This window comes from Eriocheir sinensis, chromosome 37, assembly GCF_024679095.1.
Source record: "Eriocheir sinensis breed Jianghai 21 chromosome 37, ASM2467909v1, whole genome shotgun sequence".
NCBI classification, from domain to species: Eukaryota; Metazoa; Arthropoda; class Malacostraca; order Decapoda; family Varunidae; genus Eriocheir; species Eriocheir sinensis.
The window spans coordinates 7904071-7929070 of NC_066545.1; the positions used below are offsets into that span (position 1 = coordinate 7904071).

The 25000-nt window shown below is 39.2% G+C and overlaps 1 protein-coding gene across 5 annotated transcripts in view; it reads left to right on the forward strand.

Annotated features, from left to right (window-relative positions):
• LOC127008163 (serine-rich adhesin for platelets-like) overlaps positions 1-25000 on the forward strand; it is a 118292-nt gene that overhangs the window by 41449 nt on the left and 51843 nt on the right. Inside the window, exon 1 of one of the 5 annotated variants that reach the window (XM_050879847.1) lies at positions 11183-12014. The exons of 3 other annotated variants lie outside the window; for them this stretch is intronic. In XM_050879847.1, the coding sequence (XP_050735804.1) occupies positions 11971-12014 (44 nt within the window). In that variant the 5' untranslated portion in view covers positions 11183-11970. Of the gene's footprint in view, positions 1-11182; positions 12015-24483 lie in introns of those variants that run through there. One more of the 5 variants, XM_050879842.1, reaches the window with a different exon arrangement.

Sequence of the window (25000 nt, forward strand, 5' to 3'; positions counted from 1 at the left end):
ATATTGTCATGTATGGTGTAATGTAAAGCTATGAAGGTGAAGAGGGACCATAACTTGTACCTCTAACCTCCTACTTAGTTCATGTAATTTCCTAAAGAGTTAACTAAACGTACGTATTTTTACCTTATTAGTGTCACGTAGTGTGTGTTCAGTGGTGATGATTATAATGTCTACGAAGTGGCTTATGACTTGCGGTTAAAAAAAAAAAAGAAAAAAAAAAGAAGCATCATGAGTATAGGTTCCCATAGTGTTTTCTTTTTTAGGGTGCTATACACACCTATTGTCTATCATTATAAACACACACACACACACACACACACACCGACACACACACTCACCATGTACCGTAAGATGATACCAACACCATAAAACAGGAGGCGTTGGTGTTTATGATATGGAGAACAATAAACAACAAACAATAAACAGAAAAAAAGGGTCAAGAGAGTGAGAGAGAGAGAAAGAGAGAGAGAGGGGGCGGGTGGAAGAGAGAGTAGGAGTCACACAAAAAGCAACAGGTACAAACAAACAAACAAACAATGGCAAACAGGTGACACGGTAATTATAGAACCTTCTCAGTATCAGACGAAGAACAGGATCAGACACTCGGCGAGACAGGTCAAAAGGTTGTTGGGTCACGGAGCGAGTGGTCAGGCGTGGCGAGGTGGAGCCAAGTGAATGCCTTGAGCCAGCCTTCTCTGCTCCAGCAACAACAAGAAGAGAAAGGAAGGAAAAAAAAAGAGCATCAAACGGGCCACTGATTGAATAGGTAGAAAGGCTTTGAATACATGAATGAATACGTATAACCCGTGTCATTAATCAAACAATGTGGGGGGAGAGAGAGAGAGAGAGAGAGAGAGAGAGAGAGAGAGAGAGAGAGAGAGAGAGAGAGAGAGAGAGAGAGAGAGAGAGAGAGAGAGAGAGAGAGAGAGAGAGAGAGAGAGAGAGAGAGAGAGACAAAGAAACAGACACAGATTGATGAACAGACAGAAGGAAAGGCCAGCGAGAGAGAGAGAGAGAGAGAGAGAGAGAGAGAGAGAGAGAGAGAGAGAGAGAGAGAGAGAGAGAGAGAGAGAGAGAGAGAGAGAGAGAGAGAAACACACACAAAAGAAACAGACACAGATAGGTGAACAGACAGAAGGAAAGGCCAGCGGTCATACTAGAATGAACATTTTGAACGCATTTTTATGGCGGAGACTGTGAACGATGGAGGAAAAAATGCAAATATGAAAGAAAAATTGACCATAAAATAAAAACAGTTCATGAATATAACTAGAAAAAAAAAATGAGTAGAGAGCCACGACTTAATTAATCCCGCCCATCCAACTTTTTAAACATTCTGAAAGCAGTAAAGTTGTCGTAGCGGGTAGCAATGGAGGGAAAAATGGTTCATGAATATAACAACTAGAAAAAAAAATGAGTAGGGAGACACGAGTTAATCCCGCCCATCCACCTTTTTAAACATTCTGAAGGCAGTAAAATTGTCGTAACGAGTACGAATGGAGGGAAAATAACGTAATTGCTTGAAAATATATTAAACCAGTAATGGGAAAAAAGTTAATGTAAAATACGTGAACAATAATAAGTAAATAAATAAACATAAATAGAATAGACTAAATAAATCCAACATGAGAAGGATTAAAGAGACGCCACGTAACACACTTTGGCGTCAGATCCCTTGTTTTTTATGCTCTTCACAGCGCTCATAAAAAAAGGAGATAAAAAAAAAAAAAAAAATGGATCCTTTGTAAACCTCACAGTCTAACGGGACAGGAGCTGCTTTACTGGTTGTCTGCTTTTTTTGATGAAGATCTTTATTTACATTTTTATTTTTAGCCTTTATTTACACCAACATAAAATTACTCCCAAATTACTTTCTTCTAATAATAGTAATAAAGTAAAGGAGAATATGCATGATTGAAGGGGAAACCACACACGAAGAAAAATGAAAAGAATAAAAATGAGGAAAAACTTGAAATATGATAATAAGTAAAAAAAATAGTTAAGGCTAATGAGAGACTTAATGAGAGACGAACTACCTGCATGTGTGTGTGTGTGTGTGTGTGTGTGTGTGTGTGTGTGTGTGTGTGTGACGTGCATATATAGTCGCCACACCGTTACCCTGAGTGAGTGGGCGAGAAGAGGGTGACTGGGGCCGAGGAACGGAGTGGGAGGGAGGGAAGGAGTTGACGGGAAGGGTAGGAGGAAGGAGTGGACGGGGAGGATAGGAGGGAGGAGTAGGAAGGATGGAAGGAAGGTGAAGGAGGTAGGAGAAGGATGCGATATAAGAGAGGAGAGTGGGTGTCAGGGAGGAGCAGTAGAAGGGACTGAGGGAGAGAGGGAGATAGAGAGAGGATGGTTGAGGGTTAGATGAGGTAAGGAATGGGAAGAAGGAAGGATTAGAAAGAATGAAGAAGAGAGGGAGGTACATAACAGGAGGAAGATAGATGAGTAAAGTTGGCAAAAGTGTTCCTCGCGCAGTGCTGGGAAAAAAGGGCACTAATGTCTGAATAAGTGGAGATAAGTGACTTTATTTCAGTTTAGAAAATTACGTAACACTGAAAAGGAAGGTGTGAATAAGAAGAATGGAGGAACGAGAGGAGGAGGACCTAAGAAGCGATACAAAGCGTTACAGGTCAAAAGAAGAAGAAGAAGAAGTTTGCAGAAAAGAAGAAGGATGAGAGGAGTGGAAGGGAGGGAGAATAAGAGATGAATGAAAGCAATAAAGGAATGAAGGAAGTGAATGAAGGGCACGGAGGAAAAAAATAAAGTACAGAAGGAGCAAAGGGAGAAAAAATTAAGGTGTGCAGTGCATTGTGGAGGAAGATATGAGGAAGAGGGAGGGAGGAGGAGGAGGGAGAGGAAGAGGGGGAGAGAGAGAGAGAGGGGGGTGGGGGGAGGGTACATCAACGCCTTAGGGTACACTTAACCATGAGGACAGACAGACAATGCACACACACGTTAATGTTACCGTAACCTTGAACCTGTGTACGTGTGTGTGTGTGTGTGTGTGTGTGTGTGTGTGTGTGTGTGTGTGTGTGTGTGTGCGTGTGTGTGTGTGCGTGTGTGTGTGTGTGTCATTAATCATTTTCTTTTTAATAGACTTCCTAAAATGGGTTCAATGTTTTTTTTTCCCATTTCCTTCGCATTTTTCTTTTCCTGAAGCGAAGAATTTATGAACAATGACCCTCCTTTTTCTAACCTTTTTTTTTTTACCTTAACTACTTCCTACATATCATGGGGAAGCGTTAGGTATACTCTCTCTCTCTCTCTCTCTCTCTCTCTCTCTCTCTCTCTCTCTCTCTCTTGCTCTACAGCCCTAGGACTAACTGACTTTTTAAAACAAGAAAAAAACCCACGCCAAAAAAAAAAAAAAAAAAAAATACCGGAGCGAGAAGTTCAAGAGAATAGAGATAAAAACTCGCAAAAAAAAAAAAAAACCCCAGTAAAAAAAGAAGAAAAAAAGTGCTGTATTGTTGCGCACTCTGGTGATCGAGGAAGCAGTGGTGTGAAGTATGATCAACTTCACCTGTTTGCTTATTTACTAACTTATTCATTGTGTTATCTTTACATTCTTTTCTCATATACATTCCCTACTCTCTTTTTCTTTATTCCATTATGTTTAAACACTATCTCTATCTGTCAGTATGTTTGTCTAGCTCTATCTTTCTACTTGTTTACTTATTTACTAACTTATTCATTGTGTTATCTTTACATTCTTTTTTCATATGCGATCCCTACTCTCTTTTTCTTATTCCATTACATTTAAACACTATCTTTATCTGTCAGTATGTTTGTCTAGCTCTATCTTTCTATCTGGCTATCTTTCCTTCATCTCAGTTTTCCCATTTCCTTGTTTATTCTCTCACCTATTTTACTTCCCTTCTCTCATTTTCTCTACGACCATTTCTCTCTTTTCTTCACTTCCTTCCATTCCTCATATACTTATCTCTTTTCTTCTTTTCCTTCCACTCTTTCTTAATTCCTACATATCCATCTTTATTTCTCTCTCTTTCTCTACCACAATTTCCCTCCTTTCTTCACTTCCTTCTATTCCTCAAATACTTATCTCTTTTCTTCTTTTCCTTCCACTCTTTCTTAATTCCTACATATCCATCTTTATTTCTCTCTCTTTCTCTACCACAATTTCCCTCCTTTCTTCACTTCCTTACATTCCTCATATAGTTATCTCTTTCCTTCTCCTTCCTTTCTTTCTTAATTCTTACCTTGTCATCTTTATATCTATTCGTCAGCCGCATTTTCTTCATCCCTGTCTTTCCATTTCCTTCATCACATCTTCAATCTTCCTTTTACTTTCTCTTCCTTCCTCCCTCAGAACTTCCATCCTTTCTTCATTTCCTTCCATTTCTCAAAGCTCCATCTCTTTTTCTTTTACTTCCTCTCCTTTTTAATTCCGACCTCTCTATCAGTCTTTATAACCATCAATACTTTTCTCTTCCGTATTATTTTTTTCTAAGCAATTGATGCAGTGAACTTAAACCAATAATTATCCTCCCTGTTTTAAAGAATCTATTACCTATTTTCTTCCCAACCTTTTTTGTCATTAGCAGAACCTAACATAACACCTAAAAGAGGCCAAATAATAACGGTCCGGCTAATTACTCGGGATCCTTCACATTTTACCGCACGGATCCCACGCCGCTTCCTTTTATCGACCACCAGAGAGCGCCTTGTAGGGATGTAGCGAGGGCGAGCGGAAGAGAAAAAGGAAAAGGAGTGGGAGGATGAAGTGGGAAAGAGAGAGAGGGAGGGATGAAAGAGAATAGGCAGAGGTATGACTGGATAAAGAATAAAGAAAGAAATGAAGGAATGAGAGCAGCAGAGGTGTATAGATAGACAAATAGATATATATATAGATGGATACAGTAAAAATATCTACCTCAGTATACCTTATTTTGAAAGAAGGAAGGATGGAAAAAATAAGAAGTAAGAATGGACGAAAAATAAATAAGAATGGAGGAATGAAAACAGCATAGAGATAGATAGATAGATAGATAGATAAATAGAGACAGAGAGACAGAAACAGATAGATAGATAAAACTGAAAAATACTTGGCCTATTATACCCTGTTTGGGGTCTCGTTTCCTCATTGGTCAACACATGCACCAATCAGCGTTCGAGGATGTGTGTGCTTAGACGTGTTTGTTTATGTATGCTTATTTTATATTGTGTTTTGTTATAGTGTTAGTTGAAAGGTCTTAAAACGTGTATGCTGTTCTCTCTCTCTCTCTCTCTCTCTCTCTCTCTCTCTCTCTCTCTCTCTCTCTATAACTCAAGTCTTTCGTCCTCAGCCCGTTAGTTTTAGCCTGAAGGAAAGAAGGAAAGGAAGGAGGAGGAGGAGGAGGAGGAGGAGGGAGGAAGGTCAGAGAAGGAACTGCAAACATAATCTATTTACACTCTCTCTCTCTCTCTCTCTCTCTCTCTCTCTCTCTCTCTCTCTCTCTCTCTCTCTCTAAGTGGTGACATGAAAGTCTACAAATTAAATCCACAAACAGGAACATTAAAAGCAATTACACCTTTCTCTGCCTGCTTGTCTGTCTGTCTGTCTGTCTGCCTGCCTGCCTGTCTGTCTCTCTTGTCTCTCTATCTGTGAGTATGAATGTGTGTATGTATGTAGGTATGTATGTATGTTTGTATGTATGTATGTTACGTGTCTCTTCCTTGTCTCTGTCTGTGTGTCTGTGTGAATGAATGTGTGTGTATGAATGTATGTATGTATGTATGTATGTATGTTTCTATGTAATGAGGACACACAATACAATGGTAAACAAACACTTTTTTCGTTGTTTTGTTTCGCGTTGTGAAAATAAACATAATAACAAAAGAAACATAATAAAAACAAAAGAAAAATAACATAATAAAAACAAAAGATACATAATAACAAAAGAAAGACAAAAAAACGCATGACACGAAAGTAAGGGAGAGAAAACAAAACAAACAAACAAACAAACAGAAAGCTCAAAGTACACTAAAGCAAGAAAGAAAAATATCAAGATACCGAGTGCCTCACCTTTAGGAGGGCAAAAGGTAATCAAACAATACAAGGAAGACTTAAAAGAAAACAAATAATAGAACTCACAGCCACACCATTAGCCAATAAGGCGCGGACGAAAAATAAATACACTAAATAAGAGGAGAAATACTAATAAATAAATGAGAAATAAGAAATAAGAAAACTAATAAATAAATAAATAGGAAATACTAATAAACACTAATATACACTAATAAAAAAGTAAGAAACAAAATAGATAAGATACAAGATAAATAAGAAATACGTAACTAAGAGAAAAATACTAATAAATAAATAAACAGGAAGAGGAACGATAATAAACAACACAGAATTCGACACAACTGATTTCGTCACATTTAAGACAATATTGTGGAACGCAAGAAGACTATTATTATTATTATTATAGAGAGGGTGTGGAGTGGGCGGAGGACGTCAGGGGGAGGAGGAGGTGGAGGAGGAGGAGGAGGAGGTGGAGGTGGAGGCGGTGAAGGAGAACTGGAAGGAGAATGGGTGCAGGTGGAGAGAAGACGAAAAAACAAAAAGTGAGGAATTGAAGGAAATGAAAAAAGACGGAAATGACGACGGAGGGAGGGAAGGAAAGATGAAGGGAGAGTAAAGTGGAAGGAGAGTGAGGGAGGAAGGGAAAAAGGGAGAGTTAGGGGAGGAGGGAAAAAGGGAGATGGTGGAGAGAAGGATGACAGGAAGTGTGTTTGTAGGAAGAGGGAGACGAGGAGGAGGAGGAGGAGGAGGAGGAGGAGGAGGAGGAGGAGGAGGAGGAAGAAGAGGAGGAGAGTAAAAGAAGATAAGGACCCCTGACCTAGATTTACACACACACACACACACACACACACACACACTAACAGCCCCTTAATAGATAGAAGACCAATTACATGAGAAGGAAAGTTAGCAGCGGAAGTAGAGGGGAAAGAAAACAAAGAAAGTTGGGCAAACAAACAAACAAACGTGACATAAATAGCGGGTAATAGTAAAGATGGAGAGAGAGAGAGAGAGAGAGAGAGAGAGAGAGAGAGAGAGAGAGAGAGAGAGAGAGAGAATATAAATAATGAAAACAAAGGGAAGAAAGAACGAAAATACATATAAGCGAAGTAAAGAAAAATGAAGGGATGGAAGGAGAGGAAATGCAGGCGGAAGAAATGAAGGGGAAAGGACAGATGAAGGAAAAAAAGAAGGGTTGGAGGAAGTACTGAAGGACAAAGGGTGTAGGAAATATTAGAGGAAAGGATGAAGGAATTAATGGAGGATGAAAGAAGGACAAAACAGGAAGGAAACAAGAATTCAGGCGAGAGAATTGAAGGAAGAATGTTAAAGTAATATAAAAATGAGTAAGGGAGGAGGAAGGTCTAGAGAATTAATAACGAAATAAAAAAAAATAAGAAAGAGGTGGAAAAGAGAGGGCGAAAGAAGGTGGGGGTACAAAATTAAAGAGGAGGAGAGATTAGCTGGGAATAACTAACGGAAAACGAAGTAAAAAATCTGAGCAGGATACAGGAAAGAGACGAAGAAAGAAGAGAGGAGGTGGAGTGGAAAATACAAAAAAAGGAAACGGGAGCGGAAGAAAGAACAGAGATGAAAAAGGAAGGTAGAGCAGGAAGAAATTGAGATGATGAAGGAAGGAAGAGGAGGAAGGAATGGAGATGATAACGGAACGGAGAAGGAAGGAATAGAGAAGATGGAAAAGAGATAGGAATGGAGAGTATGAAAGTAGGGAGAGAAGGAAAGAATGAAAAGGATGAAGATAGGGAGAGAAGGAAGGAATGGAGAATATAAAGGAAAAGAGAGAAAGAAGGAAGTGAGAGGAGGAGGGAATAGAGAGGATGGAGAGGAGGAAAGAAAGAGGGCGCAGGAACAATGAGGGTGGGTGTGTGAGACAGGTAATTGCCAAGGTGTTAAGTGATCAAAATCCAGAGAGAAGAGAGAGAGAGAGAGAGAGAGAGAGAGAGAGAGAGAGAGAGCGAGAGAGAGAGAGAGAGAGAGAGAGAGAGAGAGAGAGAGAGAGAGAGAGAGAGAGAGAGAGAGAGTAATTATGGTTTTCTGGGAAGAACTTACCAGGGACAGTTAATTGCAAGGTGAGATCATTGTGAGAGGAGGAGGAGGAGGAAGAGGAGGAGGAGGAGGAGGAGGAAGATGCTACGTGTGTGTGTGTGTGTGTGTGTGTGTCAGGGTATCAGAGTCCATTCTAACTGCATAGCACATCAGCATCCTTACGGTTCTCTCTCTCTCTCTCTCTCTCTCTCTCGTAGTTAAACACTTTTAGGCTAATTTGATGATACCCCATGTGTGTGTGTGTATGTGTGTGTGTGTGTGTGTGTGTGTACCTTCACCGTTATTTAGGTAAGACAGGTGACCACACTTCTACACCACCTGAATAACCTCTTCCTTAGTATATTGTCCTCTTCCTCTCCTATTTCCTGTCTTCCTCTTTCCCTCTTTTACCATTTTTTTTCCAACTGTCCTTTTCTCATCTCTGCTTCCCTTCTTTCCTTCCTCCTTCCCCTCCTTTCCTTCCCTCTTAAATGATTTGCCTTATTTTGAGTTATTTTTACTTCTTATTTGTCTTACTTTCCTTATATTTTTTTCTTTTAAACTAGTTACCTTGCACTCGTTTTACACTGTTTTCTTCTTCTTCTTCTTCTTCTTGTTTCCCTTCTTTTCTTCACTCTCTTCGTCTTCATCTTCATCTTTTCTAGTTGTTCTTGTCGTTATTCTTATCTTTTCTTTGCTCTTGTTATTCTTGATTTTTTTGGCGTCATTTTTATCTCTTCACTTTATACCGTCATCTATTCTTTTCGTTATTGTTCCTATTTTTATTCCGTTTTTGTTTTTCTTTTGTTCTTGATCTTCTAAGCATCATTTTTATCTTCATTTTTAAGTTTTTATTCTTATCTATTTACTTTTTTTATTTGTCTGTGTAAGAACATAAGAACACTTAGCATCACTTTTATCTTCATTTCTTTACTTTTCATTCTTATGTATTTACTTTTCTTTATTCGTCTGTGTATTCCCTCATCTGTTCATCCTCTTTCCGTAACGCCTCCAGCACGTCAGTCACACTTCCCACGTCGTTATCCCGTTCCGTTCCATTACTGTCACCGTCCTGTGTCCATAATTCCAAACACCTCGGGGCTTACACACCAACATCTGAAGCTTTCGTATATAGAGACTGTGGGTAATTCCATGGGTAGTTTTATGAGCCTAGTGACAGTGACAAGGCTTCTGCACTGTGAACGTGAAAAAAAAACTCATGAGAACCCGACTAATCTCTTTTTGTGGCCTTTGGAATTATTTGTTGCGAGCCGAAAGCGTCTGAGAATGCCGTCGCCATCCTCCCTAGACTCCGAGGCGTCACGTTTAAGCGAAATTCCCCCCTTTAGGCGAGGCAGTGGGAATAGTCACACACTCAGATATGGTGCGTGTGTATGTGTCCGTGTGTGTGTGTGTGTGTGTGTGTGTGTGTGTGTGTGTGTGTGTGTGTGTGTTACTTTGTCACAGTTTAGAAGACTTTCCAGGAGAGTTTGTTTTGAGAGTTTACACGTTTAAGCTTGTTGACGCGTTTATCTCTTCTGCAGACAGCGTGAAATGAACCCAACAACAAACAACAAACAACAACAACAACAGCAACATCAATAACAACAACAAAATCCACTAGTTTCCCCTCCTTTCATTTCCTTTTCTTCTCTTCCTTATTATATTATTGTATGAAAACGTTTTAATATTTATCAACAGTTTACATTCTTTCAAAACGTCCATAATGTCTCGTCACAGTGAAATATCATGAAAACACAAATACACTTATGTCTTTTATTTCATTTTCCTTTCTTTCTTCTGTTTTCCTTTCCCTTTTCCTTCGCGATATCGATGATGAGGTTTTAAGCTTCATTTAATGCTTGTGAAATGTTCTCACCGTGGAATAACAACAACAACAATGAAAAACAACAACAACAACAACAACAATAACAACGGGCACACTATTTTTACCCCCTCCCTTTTTCTACTTCCTCTCCTTTTCTTTACTTTTCTTTTATAACGTTATTTTACGCTTTAACGGCACTCAACACCTTAGTATTTCTGAAATATTGTGTCACCTCGAAATGCCAACAACAACAGTTACAAACACACTATTTTTACCTTTCAGTTCCTTTCCTTCCTCTCACTTTATGAATGCAATATGCGACTTTTTTTTTGGCACCACACTTTTTAACACTTCCGAAATGAAATGTTACGTTAAGGATGTTACGGTAATACACACCCACACCCACACACTCACACACATACGCACGCACGGACACACTCAAGGCTCTGTCACACTCGAGTAAGAAATTATCTTCGAGATCGAGATGAGACACGTTGCTTAGTCCCGTAAAGGGCAGTCCCCCCCCCCTCCTCTCTCTCTCTCTCTCTCTCTCTCTCTCTCTCTCTCTCTCTCTCTCTCTCTCTCTCTCTCTCTCTCTCTCTCTCTCTCTCTCTGTTATTAATACAAAGCAATATAGAGATAAACGGACGAAAAAATATGGTAAAAAAAGACAATAATCATATATGTCATTTTCAGCCCAAATCGTGTAAATAACTGTATGGAAATATGTAAATAAAAACATACAAACCACCACCGTGCAAATAACATAAAAGCAACAATTATATAATGAGAAAGAACCGCAAGTGCTGAAAAAAGAAGGAATCGTGTAAGTGTATATAAATAAATAGTGCATTTAATAGAAAAAATAAAACAGAAAACTGGACAGATTTTAAGGAGGTTAGAATGACAAGATAATAAGAAGCAAGAAAGAATGCTTATCTTTTACATGATTCCAATAGTGAATATAAGAGAAAAGTGTAGATAAAAGTAACAATAGCAATATAAGAAGAAAATATAAACCTAAACTAATATATATTATTTATAGTGCGAATGAGAGCAAAATAAACATTAAACAGAACAAAGATACATGGAACTATAAAACAAACGACATAAGAAGAAAATAAACGAGCCTAAAACTGTACATAATATCGAGTGGAAATGAGAGAAACATCATTACCATAAATAAGAACAACAATAGTAACAATAACAATGGTAATTAACACTCACTCAAGGTTGTGTTGTCTAGAGGATCAGGTATTGCGTCGAGGAGGTTATTAACTGTTTCAATACCTGTGGAGGGAGAAAAGAAAAACTCAGGAGCAGTACTAAATGCAAGGCCATGGACACTGCAACGATAACAACAACAGCAACTACAACTACAAACATTGACAAAGCAAAGCGACACAGGAAGAAGAAATGTGTCTGCTGTGCCTCACTCTCACGGCGCAGATGAAAAAAATGTGATCTGAAATGAAGCAATAAAATGAAGACACAGAATTGCCAAAGAAAGATCGTAAAAACATCAGGAAGCGACGTAGCAAAAATGTGAAGACAGACGATAAAAATTAAAATACATATCACCATATTAAGTAACCTCATTAAGTAGGAAAAAAGGAAGGGAGAGGAACATAAACATAGCTAAAGAGACAAATACACGATACCGGATGAAAAGCGGCAAATTAAATAAAACATTACACGTGAAACTTCAAAGTGGAAAAACAGAACAAAAAGTGAAGCCGTAACAAACTTAACAACCTCCTAGAAAAAAAGAGGAAATAGAAAAAGCTGTAAAAAGTATAAAAAATGTGAGAATTGCATACCCCAACTCTTTTTCTTCCTTTACTGACAAAAACAGAGGAAAAATGTAGAAAATTTGAACGTTAATTGCGAACAGACTAAAGGAAAAGGTGGAATCATGCATAAAAAACATATTAGTCTATAAGTAAGGAAGGAAGGGAAAATAAATAAAGTGGTGAGTGGAGGAAGGAGTGGTGCTGAGGGAGTGTGAGGGAGAGGACTGAAGGAAGGAAGGTGTGAAGGAAGGAAGGAAGGAAAAACGAAGACCGCAGCGATGGAGCTTCTCAGGATGTTAGCCACCTGCCTCAAGCTCTCCTGGTGAGTGTGTTCTTACGTCTCAATCATCTTTATTGTTAGTTTGTGATCTTGCTTATTACATTTACTATTTTTTATTATCTTCCATCTTTATTTCAATCGGTATTTTTTTTACATCAAAGAAAACGGCTCAAAAAAAAAAAAAAAAAAAAAAAAAAAAAGCCCGCTACTCGCCGCTCCCATAAAAGATAAAAGTAAAGAGTAGCCAAAAGAGTAGTCAATTTCGGGCATCGTCATTATTTTTCACATTCAATATATTTTTTTTCTCATCTTCCTTCTTTATTCCATTCATTACCATTTTGTTATTTTCATTCTTTTTTCACATTCAATATAATTTTCGTCTTCTTTGTTCTTTATCATCTTTCTAATTAGTTTTGTTATATTCCTCATTTATCACATTCATTATAATTTTTCTGCTGTCTTTCTTTTTGAGCACATTCGATATTATTTATGTTATTTCCTTCTTTCTTTTTCACATTCACTGTAGTTAATCTTCCTCCTTCATCACAATGTTATTTTTATTACCTTCATTTTTTATCATCTTCCTTATTATTATTTTGTAGTCAGCTTCCTTATTTTGTTATTATCTTTCTGCTTTATTGTCTTTCTTTTTATCTTTATTACCCTCCTCCTCTATCACAGTCTTAATATTATCTTCTGTGTTAATTATCTTCATAGTTTTATTCTTCTTTATTTTGTCATCCTTCTCATCTCTCTTGTTGTGTGATCTATAATTATTTACGTTCTATCTTGCAATGATATTTTTTTTTACCTTTGTTGTCTATATTCATTGTCTCCTTCCATGTTTATTTTTTTTTATTCTTGTTACCTTTCACCTGTCTATTGCCTGTTAATTAAGTATGTTACGTCTTACTGTTACTTGTTGGAGGGAGTTGGGGGTTTTATCAGCTTTCCCGTATTTCTTTTTCAAACCTTCCTCAATCTTACGGGTTCCAGGTAAGAGTAATTTATTTTACCTGTTAGAACGATTTGGACTAACTGTTTCTTATATTGATATGTTTACAGTTATACTTTTCATTAAATTTAGCCATATGGTAGTACTTGAAGGTTTACATGTGCCGTGTGTGTGTGTGTGTGTGTGTGTGTGTGTGTGTGTGTGTGTGTGTGTGTGTGTGTGTGTGTGTGTGTGTGTGTGTGTGTGTGTGTGTGTGTGTGTGTGTGTGTGTGTGTGTGTGTGTGTCGCCCCCTACTTTCGGCACCTTCGTCACACCGTTAATCCGCGGCACAAACAGCCTTCGGGACCACCTACTACTTGGGCTGTTTATCTGAGTTTCTCTTTTTCTTTCTCTCGCCCCTTCACGGAGAGGGCTGAGGAGGAGGAGGAGACTTTCGCCGTGAGAGGAGCGCCGGCGGTAATGATGCTGCGGAGGATGATACAGCAAACCTCTGCTAATTACAACAACAACGACAATAACAAACACAACAATGAAAACTAATACCTTTCTTCTCTTCCTTTCCAAAACATCATCAACAAAAAACAGGAACAATAAAAACTACTATTACTACTACTACTACTACTACTACTACTACTGCTACTACATAATATTACTTCTACTACTACTATTACTAATGCTACTACTACCACTATTACTACTACTACTACTACTACCACTACTGCAACTACTACTACTATCTACCTATCTATCTATTACAACAACAGCAACAACACTACTACTTCCTCACTACTACTACTACTACTACTACTACTACTATTACTACAACTTCTGGTATCATTATCACTGTTTCTATTCCTACTGGGTCGAGATTAAAGCAGTATCCCAGCTTACTTTCCTAATGGCCTCTTTAACATTCTTCTGGTCAGCGAGGGACACGGATGCGTGGTTCAGAAAATCATCGCAATGTTATCTTGGAGGACGGTGAGAAGACCGATCAGGGAAGGGAAGGGGGAGGGGGTGGTGGGTCGAGGGGAGGGGGGGAGGGGGAAGAATGGAAGGCCACGGTCACTACTTCCATTATAGTAAAAGGGTACAAAAAAGAAATCAGGATACCACAAACATTCTTTAACAATGAGAAAAGAAAACTATAAAAAAGTCAAGGTAGTCGTTTGCTTGCGACAAAAACCTGGTATAAACAAAACGCTGGGTATTTTAAGAGAGAGAGAGAGAGAGAGAGAGAGAGAGAGAGAGAGAGAGAGAGAGAGAGAGAGAGAGAGAGAGAGAGAGAGAGAGAGAGAGAGAGAGAGAGAGAGAGAGAGAGAGAGAGAGAGAGAGAGAGAGAGAGAGAGAGAAACTAGACAATCGAACACAACAAAACAATACTCTGCGACATCATAAACAACAATAAGAAAGCAACATGTGAAAACTAACTACCGGAACAATACGAGGAGGTAACTTCTGAAAACCGAAGAACCCAACAAAAAGCCAACAATACTAACAGAAAAACAAGAAAGATCGATCGTTACAAGTGGAGAAGCGAGACATTCCTTCAGTTTCATCAGCAAAAACAAACAAACAAACAAACAGACAAGCAAAAAACAAGGAACACTAAGATCATGTAAGATAAATGAGAAAAAAAAAACTATACAAAACATGGAACACAGAGATGAATGAAAGACAAAAACAGAACTCTCCCCAGAAAAGTAGAAACATGGAAAACTAAGACCAATGAAATACAAATAAAAGAAAAAGAAATAGAAAACTAATCATATGGAAAACTAAGAAGAATGACTTACAAATTTAACAAAAACAAAATCTGGAAGACAGTAAAAACGAAAGAAAAGGAAAAGCAATAACATGGAAAACTACGATGAATGAGAGATGCAGAAATAAAAAAAGAAGACATGAATGGAAAAAAAAAAGATAAAGAAAATGACCTTAGACTGTGGTTAGCCCGAAGCAGCAGACGATCAGTGCGTTATTTAGAGAAAGTGTCGACACACACACACACACACACACACACACACACACACATGGCCGTCTTAAGGCACGCAAACGGAGGCAATGCAGTGTGTCTATTGCTCTCTGTCTGTCTGTCTTTTCTGGGTAGAGGGTGAAAGTGAGAGAGAGAGAGAGAGAGAGAGAGAGAGAGAGAGAGAGAGAGAGAGAGAGAGAGAGAGAGAGTGTGTGTGTGTGTGTGTGTGTGTGTGTGTGTGTGTGTGTGTGTGTGTGTGTGTGTGTGTGTGTGTTTGCGTGTGCGGTAGCGTGAGTTAGCGTGACAGAACACTCCTCAAGGGCGCCTCCGTCTCGTCACTCGTATAAATCATTCGCCAGTATTTCCTTTTTTTTTTTTCTTTTCTCCTTTCTTAATATTTTTTTCCCCCGGCGTTTCCTCCTGACTTTTCCCTTTTACTTCCGCTGCTTCTTGGTGGTTCATCTTTTTTTTCCTTCCACTCCTTTCGCTTCTGGTGGTCTAAGGTTATTTATCATTCTGTCGCTTCTTGGGGCTCTCTTCGTATTTGTTTTTGCTTCGATTTCTTCTTCGGCGAAAAAAATATCGTGTTAATTTTTTTTTTCACAACAGTTTTTCTCTTCGGGTTTCTTCACTACGTTTCTTGTATGTAAAATTTCTTGATATATTAGTGTTTTTGTTTCTTTTTGCTTTTCTTCCTTTACGATAGATAGATAAATAGATAGACAGATAGGTAGATAGCTAGCTAGATAGATAAAAAGATAGACAGATAGCTAGAGATAGAGATAGAGATAGATAGATAGATAGATAGATAGATAGATAGAGAGAGAGAGAGAGAGAGAGAGAGAGAGAGAGAGAGAGAGAAATTTTTTTATGGAGATTACCAAAGTCAAAGGAAGACTAATAGGAGGAAATGACAACATACTCCTCTCTCTCTCTCTCTCTCTCTCTCTCTCTCTCTCTCTCCATCCGTCAGAAGTGTCACGCGCGGCATACTTTCACGCCCGTCGTCTGCCAGTCGTGAAATATTTACTCTTTTTTTTCCTTCGTTTTGTTTGTTTTCTTCTTGACTGGCATGCAGGTGTTTTTCCGTTACTTTCATCTTTTTTTTTATACAGTCGGAGTGAGAAAGAGAAGGGAGGTTATCAATGCAAAGAAAAAAAAAAAAAGGTTGATTGTATTGTTGCTTTCCTTCATCGATGAATAATATAATGTGGATATGGAATTTAATCAGCTTTTTATTTTTATTATTTTTTTTATTAGAAAGGAAGCAGCTCAAGGGCATAAACATAGTGTAGAAAAAATGCCTGTAAACGCCGCTCCTAAAAATGATAGAAGTAAAGAGAGGCCACAAGAGAGATCAACCCTTTTTGTTTTTGCTCTGGTGCTACGAGCCTCAAAATTTGCCTATTGTGATTTATGTACATGTCTTTTTCCCTTCTTCTTTTCATTCTTTCTTCTTCTTCTTCTTCTTCTTCTTCATCTCTTCCGAATTTTTTTTTCTTCTCCTCTTCCTTCCTCTTCCTCTTCTGCTTTTTCTATTTCTTTTTCTTTTTCTTCTAGTTCTTCTTTCCTTCCTCTTCATTTATTTTTGTTTTTTCTGATACGGTTTCATGGTAAGCTTCAGAACATCACTACATTTTATTTCTAACTTATGAGGCCCGTTTTCTGAGACGTTTTCGGTTTCCGCAATTAATATTTCCAAAGACTACAAAGGAGATTATTTTTTAGTAGTCGGGTTCTCATTAGTGCTTTTCATATACACGGTGCAGTAGCCTTGTCGAACTACCACTCGGCTCATAAAAGTAGCTAAGGATGTACTTACAACTTCATATGTGGGTGTGTATGCCCCGACACGTTTGAGCATATGAGAAGAAAAGGAAGAGAAAAGGGACAAGAAGAAGAAGAAGAAGAAGAAGAAAAAAAAAGAAAAAAAACGGAAAAAAGATGAAGAGGGAGAGAGTGGAGAGGAGAGGAGGTGAGGTGAGGTGAGGAGAGGAGAGAGGAGAGCAGAGGAGAGAAGAGGAGAGGAGAGGTGAGGAGAGGAGAGGAGAAGGTGATGAGAAGGGAGAAGGTAAGGAGAGGAGAGGAGAGGAAAGGAGAGGAGAGAAGAGCAGGAGGAGAAGAAAATAACCATGAGATAAAAGTTGCGAGAAAAAATAGGGTTCACACAACAGCTCACAAGATAGACTAAAAAAAAAGAAAAATTATAAGAGTCGAAATTTAGCAACAGATACGCCCAATTTTTAACAGCTTTTCCTTTTCCAGTCAGCGTTTAGAGGAAAAGTGAGAAAGTGGTAAAAAAAGAGAAAGCAATAATAAGACTTGAAGAGCTTGTAACTGCTCACGCTGATAACGGCCACACGAAGCACTCGAGTGAATTAGATCTTTCTGTTAATTCTTCTTTCTTTTACTTCTCATTTTTTTTCTTGTTGTCAATATCACCACAATAATTCTTCCCCTATGTCTTTTTTCTCACGGTTCTTCGTATTCTTCTTCTTCTTCTTCTTCTTCTCATTCTTTCTTCTTCTTCTTATCTTCTTCATCTTAGGCGTTTTTATTCTTTTTCTCTTCCTTCCTCTTCCACTTCTGCTTTTTTTTTTTAATTTTCTTCTTCTTTTCTTCTTTTTCTTCTTCTCTTCCTTTTCTTTTCTTTCTTCTTATTTTTAGGTATCTTGCCGGGGTGGGCGATAACAATGAGACAAATATGAGAAGGAGGAGGAGGAGGAGAAACAGGAGGAGAAAAAGCAGGAGATATATATCTTTGGCTGTAGGCTGTAGGAGATAAGTGGAGGACGCTCTCTCTCTCTCTCTCTCTCTCTCTCTCTCTCTCTCTCTCTCTCTCTCGATTAATGACCACCTTTCCAACGCTAAATAGAGACGGGGGAGAAGAAGAATGAGAGGACCCAGAAAGAAAACGACAAGCGTGTTATTATTAGCGACGACGCACAAAAGAAAACGGAGTGAGGGAGGCTGTGCTGCAGGCGGAACCTCTAACCTTTATTGTTTACTCTCCCCAACAACCTTAAGCCCCCCTAACCCCCCTTTCATTCCTTCCTTCCGTCCCCTTCCCCTGAAACGATACATCTACCACCCCCCCCCAAAAAAAAACCACTTCCCCAATACCTCCAAATTTTCTCTTTCACTTCTCCCCTCCTTCCTCTCCTCTTCCTCCTCCTACAAGACTTCTTCCGCTACCCCCTCCCTCTCCTTCCTCCGCCTTCCTCTCAAGGGGTAGGAGGAAGTGCGGCAGGAGGAATGAGGAAAGGGAAGCTTGTGTAAGTGATGAGGTTGTCGAGCGTCGCAGGAAGTAGTAAGAAAGGATGTAGTAACGGTGGGGAAAAATATGAAGAACGAAAGAGCGTGAGGTGAAGGAATGGGGAGGAAGAGGACGAGGAGGAGAAGGAGGGAGAGGGAAAAAAGTTGATATACGATGAAAGAATAAAGAGGAAGAATGAAGACTGAGGAAAAAAAGAGGAAAAAAGGGTTAAGTAAGAGGATGTATGGAAAAAAAAGAAAGGAAAAGGAAATGGGAAAGGAGGAAGATTTGCGTCATGAGTAGAAAAATGTACACGAAGGAAGATAAAAAGGAAACAGGCAAGACGAGAAGGGAATAACGAGGAGAGGAAAGAGAAAGAAACGGGAAAAGAAAAAGAAACTAACAAAATGATAGAAACGCAGGGAAACAAGGAGGAAGTAAGGGAAGGAAAAAAAGATAAAAAGAAAATGAGAGGACGTCATGAAAAATGCGAGTAAGAAAGGAAGAATACAAGAAAGGAAGACGAAGACGAGAGAACAGGAAATGAGAACAACACTAGACAGGGGGAGATAAATCAAGGCAACACGAAGGAAGGAAAAGAAGCAAAGGAAAGGAAGAAAGAACACCTGGAAAGAAGGAAACAGGGACAGATGATTTAAGGCGTTGAGGAGGAAGGAATAACAGCTGGAAACAAGGAGAGATAAATTGAGGTACCATGGACGAAGGAGGGGAAAAGGGAAGAAAGAACAGCTGGAAATAAGGAAACAGGGAGAGAGATAAATTATGGCAACACGGAGGAAGGAAGAGAAGAAGGAGCGAAGAACAGCTGGAAATAAGGAAATAAGGAGAGATAAATAAAGGAAACTGGGAGGGAGAAAAAAAAGGTAAAAACAGCGAAACACAGAAAGATAGATAGAGATAGACTGAAAAATAGATAGACAGAAAAACAAAAACAGAGAGAGAGAGAGGGGGGGGACGAGGGTGGGGGGTACGGCCAGGTGTAGTGATGGAGGGATCATATCAATTTTCCCCTCGAGCAGGCCAGGTAATCAGGCGGCCTTGGCATAACATACAGGTGAGCCGCACACAGATGGGACGCGCTAATGTGAAGGCCACACCTGCCTCGCCCACCACCTCCACCCCCACCCACCCCTACACATCCCCAACCTGCTCCACCCTCCATCCACCCCCCCGCCCTCTCCCCACCTACCCAACACACAAACAAACACACCCACGCCCCAATACATGAGTGAACTAGTGAACTTATGTGATGCGGAACTATTATTTATTCACCCATTTATCTTGTTTTGTCTATGTGCGTATTATTCCCGTTTCTTTCATCTATTTATTCAAACCATTAACCCATTTATCTATTTTTTTTTATTCCTCCATTCATTCGTTCGTTCGTTCGTTTGTTCGCTTATTCACGGAGATAATGACGTAATGAACTTTGATTTGGACGATTCCTTGAAGGCGAAATTACACACACACACACACACACACACCATTGTTCTCCGTTGGACCAAGTATCTTCAGCGATTGTTACCGACGAGAGAGAGAGAGAGAGAGAGAGAGAGAGAGAGAGAGAGAGAGAGAGAGAGAGAGAGAGAGAGAGAGAGAGAGAGAATTTCAATTTGTCAATTTTAATCTCTCTCTCTCTCTCTCTCAATTGCACCCGGAAGACCTATGATACACCTTGTTAAATCAATAAAAAAGAATACGTGAAGGAAAACTTGCCCAGCCTAACGTTTCCCTTACCTGGCTCACCTGACTCCATTAAAACACAGGTGACACCACTATTACCTGAGGAGAGAGAGAGAGAGAGAGAGAGAGAGAGAGAGAGAGAGAGTCAAGCGTGTGTGTGTGTGTGTGTGTGTGTGTGTGTGTGTTTACCTGTTACTGATGAATGAGTAATCTGTGAACCGTTCGTTATGGCCTCCAGGGGTGATTAGTAAACCCTCTCTCTCTCTCTCTCTCTCTCTCTCTCTCTCTCTCTCGTATATCCCTTTCTCCCCTCAATCACCTTACGCATCTTCCCTCATTTCCATACTCACTTTTCATTCCGGGATTAACCTCTTCACCTCCCTCCACACACACACACACACACACACACACACACACACACACACACACATTCCTCGTACCTGTCCGCCGTATATAATTGAATGGGACTGAGATTGTTTACAGGTGAGCGACTTATAAAGGTAACGTTCGGACTCTCCCAAGATAATTACTTACTGAAAATTTTATTAGGTGTTCATTATAAAGACATTAATAAAGAAATATAAGAACCGTTTTGACTATGTATAAGATATGAACAACACTTAAGGCTTCAAATTCTTCCTTATTTATTTATATATTATTATAATTATTATTATTATTATTATTATTATTATTATTATTATTATTACTGATATTATTTTTATTATTATTATTATTGTTATTACTCTTTATAATTGTTGTTGTTCTTCTCATGAAGGTTATGTTATTATTGTTATTTTATCATCATTACTACAATCACCATTACCAACACCACCAAATATAAGAACAATATTACCACTATCACTACCACCACCAAAAACATGATCATCACCATCATCACCAACATTATTATTATCATCATCATCATCTTCAACATTATTATCATCATCATCATCATCAACAACACCATTATCATCACCATCACTCAAAGAAAAGCAAAATGTGCCAGGTATGGACAGGCAGCTGAGGGTCGCCTGGTCTGCTTTGGCTCTTGTTTTCGTGCATGTTTTTGCGTCCTGCTCGCCTGGCGCCGTGTGTGTGTGTGTGTGTGTGTGTGTGTGTGTGTGTGTGTGTGTGTGTGTGTGCATAGTGAATGGACTCAAGGCAGTGCTCTTTACATAATGTTTTCTTAAGTCTATTTCTAGGCGACTTTAAGCAACACACAAATAATTATGGACTCACTTATTGAAGCACTTACTCAATATGTGAATCAACAATATATGTTTTGCTGAACTTGGCTTGTTCTAGATCTGTTCAGATCGTTTTTGGGTGACTACGTAACACTTATTAACACTTGCTAACTTAAATATTTACTTACCTAAACACATACTTATCTAAAACTTACTTTTCTAATCACTAACTTTTGCATTTAATTAAACTTATTTAGCTAATCACTTACTTATTTCAATATTTACCTACTTAAAATTTACTTATTACAAAGTATGATCAAGTACTTATTCAAACATTTACTTTCCAATAACTTTCTAATTTGAACATTTACTATCTTAAACTTTATATCTTAAAGCATTCACTTAACCAATTACTTTCTGATTTAAATATCTACTTTTAAGAAACTTACTCATTCAATCACTTTCTTATTAAACATCTACTAACTTAAGCATTTACTTATTAAACCACTTGCTTAACGAATCATTTACTTATTCAAACATTTACGAACTTAAGACATTTACTTCTTCAAATACTTCTTCAACACATATCAGCAAATCTCTTGTCTCTCACTTGACCTGGGCTACTCCATGACGCAACAGTGTAACAATCAAAGAAGCACACAGTCGTCTTGTGTGTCACTACGCAACATCCGCTGCCCGGGAAACACTTATGCAACAACGCCTCGGGGGAAGACGCAAATAGATAATTAATACTGTCATTATGTAGCTTTGTAATTGTAGATGAACTTGCGCAACACTTGTGGGGGAGTGTGTCGATACCTGTCCCTCAGAGCAGCTTAGCAACACACCTGGCACACTTACGGTTAATTACACCTCGATGGAGTGACACAACGGAATACAAAATAGGAGTATGACACGTAAAGGAGCAACACAACAACACGCAGCCATGGAATTAAGACACACATACATACAAAAAAATATATATAACACAAGAATATGAAACGCAGAAGAGAAAAACATTGCGCACCTACATACTTAGAAAAAAATATATAACACAAGAATATGAAACGCAAAAGAGAAAAACATTGAGCACCTACATACTTAGAAAAAAATATATAACACAAGAATATGAAACGTAAAAGAGAAACACACTGCGCACCTACATACTTAGAAAAAAAATATATAACACAAGAATATGAAACGCAAAAGAGAAACACATTGCGCACCTACATACTTAGAAAAAAATATATAACACAAGAATATGAAACGCAGAAGAGAAAAAACATTGCGCACTACACACTTAGGAAAAAATATATAACACAAGAATATGAAACGCAAAAGAGAAACACATTGCGCACCTACCGAAAACGAAGCGAGCACATGTTTATAAGACGAACACAACACAAAGCAACACAGGAATATGTCACGTATAAGAGCAACACATCATTACTAATCCACACAACACAGAATGAGGGTAGCAAATTCTGATGCCGCGAATACAACGCAATACAAGAGAAGAAAGAAAATGCTGATAATGCGAACACAAGGCACAAGAGTAAGAGAAACACAAGAAATACATGGGCAACACTAACAACAAACTAATTACATAACACACCCAAAGAGCACAAACCGAGGCGTATATACATTCTGACAATACATTTCAGCAACACAAAGGAATACAACACAACGCAATTCTGGGTTCTTAGCAACACACTTCTGGGACCGCATTAGGTTAGTCATTCTTGGCATCTTCAGTTTTCCGTTAAGAGAGCAAACCGTTTTTTAGAGTTTATTTTTTATTTTTTCGTCTGTTTACTTAACCACACACACACACACACACACACACGTTACGTACACACCCCGTTACGTTGCCTCCTTTTAAACCGACGAACACGAAAAAATGTCCTTCGCTTCACATCCTTAGGAACCAGTTAGGCAAAGACGTGACGGGGAGAATCAATTTCCTGCTCCCCCCCCCTCCAACCCCCGCCCGTTCGTCACTTTCGTGTGCCATCCCTTTTCCCTCCCTCTCTCCCTCCTTCCTCCCTCTCGCCCTCCCTCCTCTCTCCATCCCTTTGTCATAATAGCTGATACTTAAATATTTGGTTGAAGCTCAAATTCTTAAATTAAAATTGGTCTTCTCTAACATTATTTTTAAGAAGAATGAAAATAATAACAATAATAAGGAGATGAATAAGAAAGATGCTAAATAATCAGTAGCTGGAAAACAAAAACAACAAAATCAATAATATCAACATCATTAACAACAAAATACCATGAACAAATAACATTACAAGGGGAGGGGAAGGGTTTCTCTTACATGAAAAATTCCAACGTCTCCCTTTGAATCTGTTGACGTTTTCCTTCTGCAAGGCTCGCGCCGCCCATGTTCTTCCTGTAACATTGTAGACTATTCTAAACACTTCTCTGTTCTCTTTAGCGACTGTGCTGGAAGTGAAAGTTGACTGGATGCTGAACACTGCTGTCTTTAAGCTACCTTGAGATTTCAGAGATAAATGTACAGATAGACAGGCAGACCGGCAAACGGAAAGATAAAAAGAGTGTATTAAGTGTGTGATATTCGCATAAATATGAAAACTATAAATATTTTCTCTCATACGAGGAAAATAATGTCAAAATAAACTAACCATTCCACGTCATAACACTTGAAATAATTTCCTACGGTTCATTGGACTCAACGAAAAGAGTCACCATATGTACGTAGAGTTAAATTTACCTTTCCAGTGCCAAACAAAATGTCAACCGTGTCTTGATGATCTCGCCACCACTCAATAAACGATTAAGAATGAGAATCGATTTGAGCAGGTCATATGTAAAACGTTGGGAAAGGCCTTAGCTTTGTAGTGGGCTAATATTGACTTAACATGAAAAATTGAAAATGATGATGTTAATGAACTAATCGAAGCCAACCAAATAATGTGACCATTCCTGAATAGTAAACTAGACCCTCACAACAGATAACGGTCCCAAATATTGTGACCTAGCCCCTGCGATGAGGGAGTGTACATAATAGCCCCCCCTCCCCAAACGTGGCAAAGAAAACTATTCCAATAAAGTTATCCCTCAAAGTTACACACCGTTTTCTATGAAGAGGCACCAGCTCCCCGTTTTCGACCAATTTCAAACGGGTCACTCATTAAATTTTGCTCGAGAGTCTAGTATCACTTGGAAGATCGAAACTATGCGAAGCTCTACGTTATAATAATATGAGGCGGATTACTGAAGAAACTTGAACTGACATTGAGAGAGAGAGAGAGAGAGAGAGAGAGAGAGAGAGAGAGAGAGAGAGAGAGAGAGAGAGAGAGAGAGACTTACAGAAACCGAGGTATGAGAGTTTGGGTCCCGGTTGGCGACGCGTGTTGAGGTCGTCCGGCAGCGCAGCGAACGCGTGTTTGTTTACATCACGTGACGTCAGCGCTCAGTGGCCGCATGACAGGCTTCGAGGACGGGTGTGTGGCTTACTCTGCCGCGTGGCCCGTGTATGTGCTATGCCGCGGTGGTAATTACAGGTGTGAGTGGCCAGCCGGAAGTGCAGAATAGGAAGCAATACCTGTACAGTGAGAGAGGCGGCAGAGACAAACGCAGTGGTGGTGGTGGTGGAGACGACTCATCACCATAATATAAACTATATGTAACGGAGCATAAGAGACAGTATATGAGATTAAGAAGCAATACCTGTCAAGTGGAGGGAGGAAAGGGACACAACAGTGGTGGTGGTGGTGGTACAAACCGTCCATCAAAAAAAAAAGTAACAAACAATATCGAACGGAAGAGATTACCTGGCCAATTAAGCTTCCACCCTCCATGGCCGCGGCTCAGGTGTGCTAGCCCGGCCCCTCACCTGTGCCATGAGGGTGCGGGAGGGGCGGGGGGGAGGGGCGGGGGAGGGGTCAGGCACTGGTAACGCGGCAGGTCAGGTCACCAAAATG